Here is a 16,392-nt window from a genome sequence, read left to right as displayed (position 1 = left end):
ACAAAAGACAGAATATCAGAGTGAGAATTAAATTATTCCCCTTTCAGATGCTGTAAAGCCTCCAGGCAGCATCCTCACAGTCCTTTTCAACACAGGTAAATTGAATTCCAGCAAGTTTACTGTATGCAGACTCTTCAGAGGAGATATTAAATAACAATGTCATGACCATAACCTATGAAAAAAGACTAGAAAACACGGCACTGTTTAGTCTAGAGAAAAGGACACTGCTGCAAGCCATAACAACAGCCTTCAAATATGCAAAGGGTCAGAGCAGAGGGAAAAAGAATGGGCTGTCCTCGCTGTGGGGACATCAGGGACCTGAGCTGTGGAGACAAGGAGAGATGCTTTGAGAAGGGACAGTGGTGACGGTCTGCCAGGGAGGTGTCACACGCTCCATGGGGGGCTTAAACAACATGTTATGCAAATATCCATCAGGGATAATGCAAGCCTGCCTGACCCTGTCTCACCTGACCCTGCAAAGGGATGGTTTACATCACCTCCTGAGATTCCTAGTAACCCTGTTCCACTTATGATTTTATATGGCTGAGCCCCCAAGGGCAATTTGCCCCAATGCCCAAGGTTCTCCTATATCTGCTCAGGGCTGGTGCATCAGTTCTTCCCATCAGCCAGTTACCTGATTTGGGATGTGCTCATGTAACTGAAGAGGCTGATGTCTGCAGGGCAGCCAGGCAGCAGCATGTGCTTACACTGCTCAGATCTATCACCTAATTCTTATGGCAATCAGCAAATGAATTGTGGCTGGTATAGGAATGCAAGAATTTGGGCCAAATGTTCAAGGGGTTTTTTTAGATAAATTGTGCTAAAAACATGCAAATAATTGTAAAATTTTGTGTGGATTTGCCAGCCATCTTCAAAGATATTTATCGTTCTGCTGTTTGAGGGGAAGTCTGAACAGGGCCTGCTGCCTGGCTGCCCTGCATCCCCTCTCTTGGAAGGGATGGCATGGGAGGGGCATGGGAGGGGCATGGGCAGCAGTCCCAGCCTGCATCCAGATCCTTCCCCTGCTCACTCCCTGAACTGCAAGGATGTAAAGAATCAACGCTGGCTGCATCCCTGCAACTTTGGGAAGAGGTGGGACTGCTCCTCGGGAGCCACAGCGAGGGATTTGCTGTTGGAAGCAAAGTAATCTGCTGCTCTGACAGCAGCACCCACGGGCGTGGCAGGAGGAGCTGACCTGGGCAGACCTGAACACCGGTGCTGCTGCAGGGAAGCCTTGCAAAAGGCAGCTCCTGAACCCATGCAAGGGGGCTCAATTCAAAAAAATTCAAAAAATTCAAAAATTTAATTTTAAAATGCATAAAAACATGAAACAATCACTCTTCCACTTTAGCCTTTCCATTTTATTTTCTTGCAAACTTTTTTCAGCCATACATGCTGTGATAACCCAGAATCTAAAGCTTTTTGGTGCATTCTCTTGCCAAAATTTAATTTTTATATGGCAAATTAAATTAAATTTCTTGATTATAAACTGGGAAAACTAAAAGTATAAAATAAATTGCAAGAAATGCTTAAAGGGATAATATATCAATAAATAATCCTTGCACGTAATCTGAAAACCATTAGGTAGTTGGAGTGATGACTGATTTAACACTACCCATTTAGTGTACCTGTGATAATATGTTATTTAAACTAAAGACTTTATATTAAATACAATTCAGACTAAAACATTCATTTGGAAATAATTGTGTAACTTGAGGGATTTTTTCCTACATTAAAAAAAAAAAAGATTTAATTAAAAACACAAGATGAAATAAATATTTTAGGCAACCAGCAACAAAATGGGAAAATACCATGTGTTTGGAGTTTTAGTGCCCTCTGAGTGCTGGAATTTATTTGCAGCAAGCAGAAAATAGACAGCAAGCATAAAAATTCAGCAGATTCCCGCTAGTAAAATTATTTATCAAGCTAACAAGGGAGGAACCCTTCTAGTAGCAACAAGCCAGCAAGGAAAAGACGTGCCTTTATATTTTACCTTTGGGTTAGCACACCAGTAAAAATGCCAACTGACAAGCACTTCACATAAACATTTCTTTCTAAATGAGCTGCCTTGTTAGAAAAAAATCTAAGCAAAGGAGCAGTACAGTCAACAGACAGAAAAAACCCCAGGATGAATACTACATTGCTGCATATTACAGGAAAATATAAATAAAGACATAAAAATAATGTTGATGCATAAATGACTTTAATGAATTAACACTTCATTTTGCATTTAAATTAACTACTTGGGCTATAAATCTATCTTAGCTTCAATCCTTCCAAGAAAGAATACATGTCAGTTATCTATTATTTACATCTTTCTTACCTCTGGAACTAAACGTATGCAAGCACACTCAAAAAAAAAAAAGAGAAAAAGAAGTGTGGAATATGTGTGTGTATATTCATTCACGTGCTCTTGTTAGAGCTGTGCTATTCAAGCCCCATTGCAATATTTATCGTGTACTTATTTTACGACTGAAGCCCTGAAGTAGGTTTTACAGTTTAGTTTAACGATAGCAAACTTTGATTATAAATTATAAGTGGCTTTATTGCAGCCCTGAAGAGGCAAAAAATTTGGAGACACTTGATTGCCTGATCCCAATTAAATTTTAAAGAAATAGTAAAGCGACACACATTGGCTGAATAGCTGAGCTCCAAGGAGCACTGCAAATTACTCCTGCCGGCTGTGCAGCAGGGTTAGACCCTCCCAGGACTTCTTTGCTAGAATGAACATTTGACAATTGTCAGCAAGCTTTAATATAAAACCAAACTAAACAAAAGGAAAAAAAAAAAAAAAAAAAAAAAAACAAGGATGGTTCTCAAGCATCATTATTTTCATTGTGGAAAAAAAATAGCTCGTGGGATGTAGGGGGCAAGACCAGACACTAGCATTTCAGCTGGTTCTGTAACTCAGGAAGTAAAACCTGCCACAATTGTTGACAAAGAGAGAAAAAAGGAAAGTTTTACACTAAATGGAGCAGTCACAGGGAAGCACAGGTTGGAGCAGAATTTCTGACTAATTTCAGATGGTTTTCTGGACACAGTTGTAAGACAGACCCTGTATTACTCCCTCAGGACTCCAAAGCCAAGCAAGAAAGATGGGAAAAGGTAGAAGGAAAAAAAACAAACTACTGGGGAAAAAAAAAAAAAAAAAAAAAAAGTAGTCTGTTTAGAGCTTTTGCTCCCCTCAAAGCCTGGCATTCGTCTCGCCTCTGCAGCAGTTCACCACGCAGGGAGCGAACGCAGCGTCTCCCACTCCCTGCTCCAGAGCTCCAGGCTGCTGCTCCAGCCAGCCCTGGGCACTCTGGGACTGAGGGAGAAAGTGTCCAGCTCCAAAATTCCACCCCTGAGCCCGATCCTGCATTCTGTGCACACCCAAGTCCTGCAAAAACAATGGGATTTCTGGATGTGTGGGAAATGCTGAAGTGAGGCGGCATCTGTTAGCTGCTGATGGATTACATTAATATGAATATTTGTCTGTAGGGGACAAACACTTTCGAGAAGTGAGCAACATTATGGGCAAAACATCAGCAATAATAACAAAAAAGGATAGAGAGAAGCATCATTGATGTAAACCATGAAATAAATAATATATGTCAACTTTTATGTTTCTTGCCTTTGATCTGGGTACAGCTGACATTAAGTCCAGGAACTGATACCTTTTTAGCTGAGAAGACACAAGATGTCAAGTTCTATTTTTTAGTGCAAGGCCAACACATGAAAACAAAGCTAAAGGAGTCGAAGAAGTGAGCATAACAAAAAACACAGAGATTATCTCTTGTCATGGGAAAGAAAATGATGGGAGTTTCCATGGAAGTTGAATGGTTAATATAATGCTGTCTTCACTTTGCCATTCTCTCCTTATTCAAATATAATTTATGTCCAAGTAATACTGAAAGAGTTTGTTCCTGAGCACAGCAAGGGAATGCCGTGGGTAGAACCACTGCAGAATGAGGACTACAAAATGTACTCACGTGCTTATTCCTCATTCCCTGCTTGCCTCTCGTTTTAACTCTCTTGTAAAGACGTTTGAAAGTGAAGCTGTTTGGAAGCACACATAAAAGCAACCATTAAAAGGCATTACATTACAACTCCACTGGATCCTGCCCAAGTGATACAGAGGCAAGCTGGAGCACCACCATAGATCCCAGGGAGGTGACTCCTGCCTTGCCTTTGGTGGCACCAAGTAAATCTGGTCTTTGTTTTACTTTCTTGCTTGCTTTTTACTAGCACCAGGCCTCTGGCATGGGACTAAGCCAAAAGCCTCTCTGTCAGCCCCCATGCTCCTTATCATTTACACCACGTAAAAGGAAGCACAATTTGGCCCTAGGTGTTTACACTGTAGCTAAAATTGGGTTAGTAGGTTGTTCCTGTCCACATTTACAGCTGTTGCTGGCTAAAACCACCAGAAGGTTGCAGACAGGCAGAAGTGCCACCTTGGATTTTCTCCTCTTTAAAACGTGCACCTCTCTCCAGGGAAATCGCCCCTTCCTCTGGGAGACCCGGGATGTGCTGCCATGCCCCTCTCCTTTACAGCCTGGCTGCTTTAAGATTTCCATGTCTTCACACCCCTTTTCCTAAATTTAGCCTGGGTCTGATCTTGGTGCCTGCTTGGGGCTGTGGTGCCCAGCTCTGCCATCAATAACCCGGCACAAAGGCCCTGCACAACGCCGAGCCGAGATTTAATTACCTATCACCACTAACAAAAGCTCTCTTTATTTTGATTAACTTTGAGGGAACAAGGTTCCCCACCATCAGAGTATGTTTAAGTAATTATGCCGTACAGACTAATATACCTGGAAACACAAAAAGAGGGGGAGTAGAGGGGAGAGAAGAAAGGGAAGACATGAGCTCAGCCTTACTTCCCAATTTAAACTAGGAATGACCTCAGGGTCAATTTTTCAGAGTATCTCAGATCAATTCAATTCTCACCTCCGCTGCCTACCTGCTAGCAAATGAACTTACTGTGCCTTCCAATAGACAGAAATGACTAAAAGGAAATCGCATTTAGCTGCATCTGAATAACCATGGTTATTAGATGATGCGTGCCGAGGAAAAATTACCATTTCCCTTCTCCTTCTCCTCCTTGTGATTGTCATTCTCACCTCACTGGTGATTAAGATGTAGGATGCTCTTGCAGATTGTTAATTAGGTGTTAATATCTGCAAGGGGCCACAGCAAGCTCCTACACCTGAGGTCATTTCTCAGAAGTCAGGCTGTCTCCGGTGACAATACCTGTAATTCCCATAGCTAGTTTGATTCCCACTCAACAGCTGGAGCTAGTGTTTCTTTCATGTCTGGTTTCATTTCCTATCTGAAATTATATGAGTGCTAATATCTTTATTATCTTTCCCATAGAAGTGCAATGCTGGAGCATGGCACAGCGTGTTGTATATAGGCTTTCTTTTTTTTTTTCCTTTTTTTTTTTTTTCTCACAGCATTTTCAAAACATTTCAAGCAAAAATCTTTATAGTTAGCAAATTTACAGCTGAGGACTCCATTATGGTTCGGGAGGGGTAGAAGGTAGGAGGGAAACAATAATAATTTGGGGATGGAAGAAAAGAAAAGCTGCACAACTGCTGAATGATAATGGCTCGAACCTTGGGAGAAAAAGGTAATGGCAGGAAGGGGAGGAATTACAAGGACAGTGTGACCTCTGCTTGCCTTGCAGGTGCACAGGAGCTATTCTGTACATAGAGGTATTAAAGATATATTGTCTTTAAGAGAGAGAGGGGGCACATAACTGATTTTGCCTACATTTTGGCACACTCAAAATCAGGGTAAAGTTATGTGTAATTCAGAAAATGACCAGTTCCCAAAGCACCTGATCATTGTACTCCTGGCCCAGTGCACTGAGGAGACTAAATTCCCATCCCAGTAGAAATGGTGTGTGGGACCTGGGTAACACCAGGGATTTCTCTTCCCAGAGTATGAAGTAAGGCAAATGACAAGTACTTCAATAAACCAGTTTTCATTAAAGGGCTTCAAGGAACATTACAGCTATTTTTTAACTCCCACAAAACCCTAGAAGGTAAGAATTAATTATCTAGGTTTACAACTGTATAAACTGAGATATAAAGAGATCAACGGTAACAGACCTTTAGAAACCTCAGATAACAAGTTTAAAGTGCTTCAGTATTTTGCTGAATCTAGAATCAAATAAGTGGGTCAAAGTCTCACAAGTGAGTCAGACTGTGACTCCCAACTCCCGTTTTCTTCACTCTCTAAACATTGTGACTATATGTGGAGCCTGAGAAGTAATTTTATACGTGGGATGTTAAATCAGTACTTTTCCTGTCTCATCAATCTTCTGTATTTTGGTACAGTGCAAATCATTTGGTAAGAGGCACAAATTAGAAAGACCAGGAGAGATGTTAAAAATATTACTTTTTTTAACACTTATAATCCTTTATTAGAACTAAACAACGGCAAGAACTACATCACCAGAAAATATTTTAGAGCTTGCGCTAAACACATGAAAAAGTATTAAATTTACTTTCCTGGGTATTTTAGGGGAGTAAAAGCTGTTACATATGGCATAAACTTTCTCTTCACTCATAAAGATTTGAGACATTTTCATACTTCAAATTCATAGGAATAAGCTAGAAAGGCATTTGAGGCATAGTAAAATCCTGCTTTTTTTAAACACTTGAAAACTTATTTTTTACCTATGAGTAAATGAGCTGGAAATTGTACTAAATATGTTTGGGGAGAGGCAAGGGAGGGGGAGAGGTTACTCTGAATTTTTTAATCAAGAATAACATATTGCATCCCATTTGATAAAAAAAGATTCTCATTTAGGCTTAATACAGCACATCTGCTTGAAAAATACATACAAGGCTCCCATTGACTGCTGTGGGAAGTTTGCCAATAATATTTCATGGAAGTTATCTTGATATCAGCCTCAGAAAATAAAGACATTTTGCAGGGAGTGTTAATTCAACAACGTAAAGTTAAAAATAACTTGCTCATGCACAAAGAAATGTGATTGTTTTTACAGTTCTTAGCTTTAATTTTCAATTTTATCAGATGTACAGTCTAGGAATAAAAACAAGATCTAATTTGCAGTGAAGTTGGGTAGTTTGATATCACAGGCTGCAGCCACGAAAAGAGAAATGATATCATGAACAGACAGACTCAACTGCACATCAAAAATACGTGTGAATAGTATGAGAATGCAAAAGGTCTTGCACAAAACACAAATCTCTTTTAAAAATGCATGTGCAAATGCAGGAATAGCAGTGAAAAGTAAGTAAATGTGTATTTTCAGAGCTCCATGATTTCCCTTGTGTGAAAGGTCTTAGAGGCAAACTGGAAAAGGAACAGAAAATTCATTTCTGTTGTTTACTGCTCTTATTCTCCCCTTAGTTTAGGTCTCATCCATATGGGGAAATTAGGAAACAAACCATACTGCAGTGCTATTCATTGCCTGGGTGGACGTTCCTACTCTAGAATAAGAGTGGGTTTTCCTGGTTAATTTATTTTGTTTTGAAAGCAGCTTAGCTGTACTGGGGAAGGGGAGATCCACCTTTACTCCCAAACAAGAGCATCCATCCCAGGAATTCACAGCTCAGCTACCTCTGTATGAGTACAGATTTTGTTTTTTTATTAGTACAACCTCCCCTGTAGATATTCCATTGTGGTGGAAGTGCGGGCCCCAGGAATTCAAGGGAGATTTTTCCAAAGGCTTCAGTGGGACCAGAAGCCCACCCAGGATTTCTCCTCTCACCTCATGTAGGTAGGATGTAGTTTAGATCCCAGGGTCCATCATTGCCTCATCCTGCCCTTGGAGCTCTAAGAAAGTCCTTCAGAGCCTCTTTGAAAACCGAAATATTGTTACACACAGCAATAAAAAAACCAATATTTTTTTCTTGCCCTTTTAAAGAAAAAACCTGGCTACATTTTTTATGTCCGAAGCAAATTCTACTTTCCAACATCATCATGCTGATCAGGAAACAGAAAGATGTTTTATTCCTGTTGGTTCCATGACATTGGAAGATGGAAAAGCTCTTCTGCACCAAATAAAATACACTGAAGCACAGTGAAATACACCTGGGGTTAAGGGACCTTAGCTGGTGCTGCTGGGAGCTGGAATAAGACAAAACACAGCCCTTGGAAAATAACAGTTGCTTTGCAAAACATCACAATGGATCCTTCGTGGTATTTTATGGGGTAACAACTAATTCTGTTGCTGGTATAACAGTATATATCATAAACACAAAATTAATCCTGCAGTGCTTAGTCTGAAAGCTCTCAGAAGTGGGAAGACATGAAGTGACACCAGCACTGGCCTCCATCACCCCTGCTGCTGCCTGACCTGCCAGGGACATCATGGTAAGAACCTCTTAACCAGCAACCACCAAATACTCCAGTCATAGTCATTAAACAAACGGCCTTGAAATCCTAAAAGTTTGCCAGAAATAACATAATTCCTTCAAAGGAGCCAAGTAAGTAAGTCAGACCATGGAGACTACTGTCCACTACTATAAATGTACAGTCTTAAATTCCCCCAACCAAGCCACCTCCATGAATATCAAGTGAGCTGTCCTCCAGACAGTGTGGAGGATCGGAGTTTTCATATCTAAGCTTATTATTCCTAATATCACAGAGACACTTCCCTGAATTGTCCTTCTCCTGCCCAAATTCCCCATCTGACCAGATGTCTTTCTCTCTCCTGCTTTCACCTGTCAATCATGTTCACAGCTGAAATTTGATTTCTCTCCCAACAGTAACCTTAGATGAAATATTACCATAGGGGTCAGAACTGCCTGAACCTTCCACAAAAGTTTGTTAACTCTTCCGAGACCCAAGAGCTATTTGCTTAAAACTAACAGATTTTGATGCTAGTTGTTTTATTGTTTTTTGTTTTATTTGTCTATAATATGTGAAAATATAACCACAAAATACCAAAGGAAGACACAAGGAATTGTCCCAGAGAACAGCAGGCTAAGCAAGTCTTGAGATCGCAAGTGCCAATAAGGGGAAAAGATTTCCTTTTTAATTAAATGGATAAAAAGAATAAATATCACTAATTTATATACATCTAATAGTCACATATATGAATTACAGGAAGCATGGCAGGTTTTCCCATGGGATTATTGAAATTAGAAATGTTTCCCTAGGAGCAAGCCGATGAAACATGTGCTGCACCTTTGCAATTAAAATACACACTTCACGTATTTACTGCAGCTGATAGCAGCTTGGCTCTATTCTTGCAAAAAAACATTTTGCACACTAAGTTTTCACAAAGAAGCCCGAGTGGTCTGGTTTCCCTCTCATTTACAGTGGTGAAAAACAAGTAAAAAAAATGCAATGCAGGCAAAACCCTATCCAGGGTGTTCCTTAGGAAAGTAAGAGGAGCATCAAGCTTAAAATGAAGGTCCTGTAGTGCTCCTTGAGAAACCTATTCCTACAGCCCATATCTCCTCTCAGCTCCATTTAATGTACAGGCTAGAACACCAATTACATCTTTCCCATCCTCACTTAAATTTTGAATAACAAATCTATTACTTAAATTTATTTTCAAAATTAACAAATAAATCTGTGATTTTAATTTATTATTTACATTTCTTTTAGAAGATAAAAAGCAAATCTATTATTTAAACAAGCTTAATTCCATGAACTAATAAAATTCAGCTGTTTCTAACATCACTTAACCGTTGATCAAAGCATGGCAGGCTGTATGGCAGCCTGTGTTCTCAACTAAAATAGGAGGTTTCATAAAAAAATTCACACAGAAATCTGTCATTTCAACCTTGGTGCTCATTTAACCCACTTAGTATTTTTATAGTCAAGGTCAATAAAAGTCAGATTCCACAGAAAAAAAAAAAAAAAATAAAGTGCCTGTTTGAGTCTAGCAGAGGAAGGGTTTGAAAGTTTTAATTCCCACATTTTCATTAGCGACATATTTTTTAGTCAATGTTGACAGATTGAATGAACGTGAATTTCCAGAGGAAAGCAGTGCTGTGAATTAAACTCTATTGTAATTTGTAAGTACTGAAGTCATCTAAAACAGACTCATGATTTTCATCAAGATCTGAGGGAGATTTTCAGAAGCCCCATCCTTAATCCCTGTAGCTGATGTCTGAACGCTAGCATTTGAAGAAAAAGAAAGCAAACATTTGCAAAAGATTACATATGAGGTGTGGGACACGGGAGAGCTGCCTGGCTGACAAAAGTACAAAGCCCCATCATTGCAAGTGGCTCCTGTAGGCACCTGAAATCAGCCTCACCCAAAAGCCCAGGAAACTGCACCACAGCCTGTCACCGGCTCCCCGGGGCTGAGCAAAAAGCACCAGCTTAGCAGCAGAAAACAAAGCAGTGAAATTACCACCCCTGCTGAAATATGGCAAATTGCTAAAGAAAAGGAAAACATACCTTCTATTTTTGACCTCAGGTAACAGGGATTTTCACATCACCGTTGTAGAGGATTCTCTCGGGTACCTAATTTAGTAAATATATTAAAATAAACTATTATTACAAGGAAAATTTAATGTCATAAAGCCTGTCTGTTGTGCCACTATGGTACAGAATAGGACCTTTTATATGCAAATACTAAATTAAATTTAGAAAGTCTCTTGTAATGTTTATTAGCTCTGACTGAGTGAAGAATAAATGAACACAATTTGAAGTGAAACATTTCTAGCTCACATATCTAGGATTTACTTCACATTAATAACAGGAGATTCTCACTGACAAATTATCTTAAAATCACGTATTTTTGCCTCACTAGTGAGTATCAGTTTCTAAGGTCTGAAAGTGTGTAGCTTTCTGTATTTCTTTCTTAATGATTGTTATTAGCTGCACTAATGTAATTGGCAAAATAATAATCAATTTTTGTACACACTCCATTATTTTCAAGACAGTAGTTTAATAACAAAAGCAGAGCTGTCATTTCCCCCTGCAGTTATTCACACTGTACAAATTCATCCTGTCAACACATATTTAAAATCTAATTAAAAAAAAAAATTCAACATAGAGTGAATCTTTGTACAATAAGTGAGATAAGTCAGCGAGTCAATCCACATTTCTTAAATATGGATATTTTGTTGTGTCTCTTACAATCAACTTTCTCTCCCCGAGTGTGCATGCACAGGCATACACAGATATTCCCTATGAAGAGCCTGCAGGAATGCCTGAGCTCCATGCATTTATTGTAACCGTGCAGCATAATCAGAACAAGAATAAACCACAAGCCCGATCGACTTGAATAAAAAAAAAAAAAAAAAAGGCAAGACAAACTATAGGCGCTTTTCCAGCATTTTGATTCCAGATTAGCTCTGCAGCTCTGGAAACAAAAGTGGGCGGCACATTTAGAGGCAGCTGAATGATCTCTGTCCCACATCCCACCCAAAGGTCCCCAGTCAAAAAAAACCCTCTTTGAAAAGACCCCCATGCCACTGAAAGGCTGCTGCTTTTCTGTTTTGTTTTGTTTTCTTTCAGCTTTAGAGTTTTTTTGCTTTTTGCTTTTTGGGTTTTTTTTTGAGAAAGGGGATGATGCTTCCATAAATGCAATACTTGGCACCTGGCCCGGGATCTCTAAAGCAAATGACTCCTGTGGACCTCTGGTGTCATTTTCCTCAGGACGACCTCTCCTTTCATGCCAATCGGTTAATTCATCCTGTTATTAATGCAGGGGGCTGAGAGGAACAGATACTCAAGCCTCACACCTGAGGAGCATCTAGAAAATGATGTGGTCAGCCTGCATTTAGTCTTTGCTGTGGCCATGCCTGCCCTAAACCCACACCCATTCCCAGCATAGCAGACCTGGAACAGGAGCACCAACCCTCTTCCACCAACAAGGTGCATTGCTTCACTTAGCAGCTTTATTTAACTATCAGTTTATTAATAAGGAAAGAGTCAAAGACAGTAAGAGAGCGTGAAGGCAACCAGAGACACTAAGCAGATTTATTAATTTAAGAAGCTTGATCACTTTTCTTCATTTTATCTGACAGAGTTGGTGTAAGACAGTTATACTTCAATAAGTTCTCTACACTATACTGTGCTATTTTAAAAGGATTTCACAATAAAGGAAGCTGAAAGACTGTGCACAGTCTGGAGACCGTATCTGGTGTGACATGAATATAGTATTTTAACCAGATTTAATCTTACAGTATTCCCTCCTCTACAATGACTTTGCAGGAGGAAACCCTACGGAAAGGAAAATCTGTTCAACCCACACCACAGAACACTGAATCGCATTGCAGACTCCAGCAGCTCTTCCTACATATTAAAATGCTTTCATCAGGGAGTTTGGAAGCAGTTAAGTAGGGGGGAAGGGGTGGGAAAGAAAAAAAAGATACTATGTCTTGTTTGGTTCAATTTTGGGCTCATTTTTATTGCCACGGCTTTCAGTGCTTGAGGGAGCAGGGGCTGTTTGCAGCGGAGACACCTCAGCTCTAGAAGACAATACCAACACCCTGATTCCATCCCCTTCAGCAGTGCCATCCCCCTGCCAAGGCCTTGGCAAGAAGTTTTGTTTCAAAATTGGAGAAGCAGAGCTCAGGCTGCAGGAAAGGGAATCTGCCTGCTTTCTTACAGAAGAGGGCTTTAAGCTTAATCACATACACATTCCGAGGCACATCCTCACAGATTTGTGAAACTCAGCCTCGGCAAACGCCGTTCCCGTACTTCAGATTCTTTAAAAGCCATGAAATGTAAATCCTGCCTTCTCCCGTTCTTGCTCCCTGCAGAGAACTCGAGGCTTGATCCAAAAAGTCATTTAAAAAACTCCCTTTGATTGCTGTTGGGTTTAGATTTGTCTCTGTGTGTGCACAGGTATGAAGGAAAAAGAAAGGAAGTAAAGGGGGAAAAAAATCCAAGAACTAGAAAAGAAAAAAAAAAGGAATAAATAGAAAAAGGAAAGGAAAAATAAGAGAGAAAAAGAAAAAGGAGAGAGAAAAAGGAAAAGTGAAAAAGATAAATTGGGAGAGGAAACAGGAAAAGGGAAAGGAAAGGAAAGGAAAGGAAAGGAAAGGAAAGGAAAGGAAAGGAAAGGAAAGGAAAGGAAAGGAAAGGAAAGGAAAGGAAAGGAAAGGAAAGGAAAGGAAAGGAAAGGAAAGGAAAGGAAAGGAAAGGAAAGGAAAAGGAAAAGGAAAAGGAAAAGGAAAAGGAAAAGGAAAAGGAAAAGGAAAAGGAAAAGGAAAAGGAAAAGGAAAAGGAAAAGGAAAAGGAAAAGGAAAAGGAAAAGGAAAAGGAAAAGGAAAAGGAAAAGGAAAGAAATTGGAAGTACTGTGACCAAAGCCGAGGGCAGGGCTCTATGGACATACCTAGGGCCGGGCGGCCCGCGGGAGCCGCCGGGTGACAAGCGGAGCTGCGCTCTGGGTGCGCGGCCAGACGGATCCTGAGTTCCGCCCCGACTCCCCTTTTGTGGCAGGGATGGGATTTAGAGAGAAACAAACAAGAAACAAACAGCGGATGCGGTCCTCACCTTCCCGCCCTCCCGGGCGGCGGGGCCTGATCCCCGCACCTGTGTGTGAGGTGGGACCGGACCGGGCCGGGCCCTGCAGCCCCCGGGGCTGGGCTGTGCCGGGACAGGGACAGGGACAGGGACGGGGACACGGACAGGGACGAGGGCTGTGCCCAGGGGCAGAGATTGCGGAGACAGGGCTGTGTCCGGGCCGGGGGCTGTGTCCGGGCCGGGGGCTGTGCCAGGGACAAAGGGCTGTGCCGGACACAGAGTTGTGCTGAGGGCCGGGGGCTGTGCCCGGGATCTGGAGCTGTGCCGGGGCCGGGGGCTGTGCCGGGGCCGGGGGCTGTGCCGGGGCCGGGGCTCTGCCCGGGGTGTGTGCCCGCTGTGCCCCGGCCGGGGCGGCCTGGCCGGCCGGGCTCTGGCAGCCCCCGAGGGGCCCGGCCGCCCCCAGGCGCGGCCCCGGTGCCGTGAGGGACGAGGAGGGGCTGCATCCCCGCACATACAGCCCCGGCCCGGGCCGTTCAGGGGCTGCTGGAGGCAGCGATGTGAAAATCCGGGCCAGAACCCTCCCCAGTGCTGCCGCTCCCCCAGCCGAGGCAGGTGCCGGGCAGACATGCAAAGGCGTGAGCTCTGCCGACACCCCGCTGTCCCCACACCCTGCAGCCTTTCGGGGACACCCAGATTTAATGCAAACCCCAAGGACTGCGGGTCAGGGAGACACCAGAGCCATCAGCGTCTCTGCTGTATCAGGACAGGCTGGGGCAGCATTGCTCAGGACTGTGGGTCTTTATGAATTAACAACTGAGAGCAGCACCCAGGGACACTCCATCCTCTACCCCCGCTGGAAACTTGAGGACACTGCTCGATTTATTTACTGGGGATTTTTTTTCTGCGTTGATGAGAAACACCACTTCTAGCAAACTTCTGCTCCTGCTTTGAATCCTTCCATGTAAGACGTCATATTGAGATGCATTACAAAACAATGACATTTATTAATTAAAAAAAAAAAAAGAGAAAATCATGTCACGAAATCCACGGGGCTTCAAAATAAGCAAGGAGAGAGGCAGGGCAAGATCTGTCCTTGTCACTCACGGCCTGCACACTTCACTGTGTGTCGCAAGTGACACAGTTTTAAAAGCCAGAATTTGGAGGGAAAAAAGTGGGTGCAGCAATAGTGAACGAAAATGATAATTTCAGAGAGCACTGAAATACAGGCAGCGTGCATCGAGGGCACTGAGATGTTGTCACACTGTGCCGGGTCAACCCGATATGGTGATAGATAGCTCGGGATGGAGCTGCCTGTCTGCCAGCTACAGCCTCGCAGATCCCTGGCCTTTTGCTTTTCACTTGAAAAGTTAAGTCACATCCTGGACTATTTTTGCATTGTGTTGGCTTAGAGCTCACAAATCTGAATGCACTCAGCCCTCAGAGTGACAAATGTTATTCTCGGTCCTCCCCCGCAATTTCAGGCAGTCAAGAATTAGATGCAGCAGAGTGTACAGTATTTTAATCTATTGATTTGTACCTGCTGTGCCCAAAAAAATTCATTAGAGGAGCCTTAAAATTATGAAGTGGTTAAGTGCTCAGCTCCCTCCCAAAAAGACGAGTTCTTTCTTGGCCGCTCACCTCTGCCACGTTCCGGGGTGTGCTACATCATGTTATTCCTATCGAGACCTGCACTTAAAACAGAGATCTGAAGCATTTGGTTACTCTGTGTGTGTGTGTGTACAAGCAGGATTGCTTTTTGTCGGAGCTGAGCAAACAAAATCTATCCCACTCTCCATAGCTGCCCCTGGAATGCCCGAGCCTCATGGCAGCCGCTCACAACACAGCGGTTCGGAAAGAGGGATGGAAAAAAAAAGTGTATTAAAAACTCCTTAATTCCTAAATTGAAGTACATAGGATTTTATTTTTTTTTCCTGCATGAAATTTTAAATTCAGCCATCTGAACAGGTGTCAGAAACAGTGGGTCCATTTAGCTCCTCTGATGATCGGAGTAATAAATATAGAGGATTTCCTTTCAACACAGCACATGCTGAAATGACACCAATGTAGTTCTGGCATCTGAGCAGATAATTCTGATATATGCATCATTTCCTCCCTAAATCCAGGAAGCAGCTACACTCTCTATCTGATATTAGTATATTATGTCAAATAGAAATTGGTATTAAAATTATGAATGATTCTAGATCAAGAACTTCCTACACATTACGCAGAGGGAGGGGGAGGAAACAGCTGCACAAAAGCTTTTGGAAGGGAAAAGAAAAAAAGAGCTGGGAAAGTTCATTTTTTAAACTAAAAATTTGCTGCCATCTTTCGCGTGGGGGAGTTTTCAAATGACATTTTGATTCAGCGCTGGTGTTTTTGTTTTAAAAGGGTGAAGAAGACTTTCTAATAAATAGAAGCCCCACTCAGTTTGCAAACGGGCACTTCTCGCCACATGCCTAGGGAGAAATAGTTAAAGAAATAAATATGCACTGGTGTGACTGGGGTATTTCCCTCCCTTCTCCCGTCTTTTTTTTAGGATTCAGTCCAGGATGACATTTTTTCAAGCAGGGAAAATGCTGTAGCAAAACCAAAAAAATACTCTCGGCCTCTGCTCAGCAGAAGCCTGGACGCTGGGCAGGAGAGGTTGTGTTTCATTTTAGGGGGTGGAAATAAAAAACGCTTAGGGGCAAGGTGGGCTGGGGAGGGAGGAGGCAGCTGAGCCTCAGTGCACACATTTCCCAGCCAGCAAAGGGCTGCTGTCCGTGCACGTATCCCCCAGCACCGGTCACATGAAAGTTCTTTGTAATGTAGTTAATAAATGGGAAGGCACTATAGCACTATGGGAAAAATAGGATGCTGTTAGTGATGGGCAGATTAAGACCATGCACACCTTTTGACACCCAGTTGCCTGGCTCAGGCAGCATTCCACCTGCTTTTACCTGTGGGAGAACAGTGGGATCCTGCTCCCCTTTGAAATCCCCAGGGATTGCACCTCC

The 16,392-nt window shown here is 42.2% G+C and overlaps 1 protein-coding gene across 3 annotated transcripts in view; it reads right to left on the bottom strand.

Moving 5' to 3' along the window:
- MAF (MAF bZIP transcription factor) overlaps positions 1-16,392 on the bottom strand; it is a 187,436-nt gene that overhangs the window by 159,300 nt on the left and 11,744 nt on the right. For all 3 annotated transcript variants that reach the window (XM_056501098.1, XM_056501099.1, XM_056501097.1), the window contains exon 2: positions 10,375-10,440. In XM_056501098.1, coding sequence (XP_056357073.1) covers positions 10,407-10,440 — 34 coding nt within the window. In that variant the 3' untranslated portion in view covers positions 10,375-10,406. The remainder of the gene's footprint in view (positions 1-10,374; positions 10,441-16,392) is intronic.

This window comes from Oenanthe melanoleuca, chromosome 11 (genome assembly GCF_029582105.1).
Source record: "Oenanthe melanoleuca isolate GR-GAL-2019-014 chromosome 11, OMel1.0, whole genome shotgun sequence".
Lineage (NCBI taxonomy): Eukaryota > Metazoa > Chordata > Aves > Passeriformes > Muscicapidae > Oenanthe > Oenanthe melanoleuca.
Note: the sequence above shows the minus strand (reverse complement) of the source record. Positions and strands in the feature narration are given on the sequence as shown.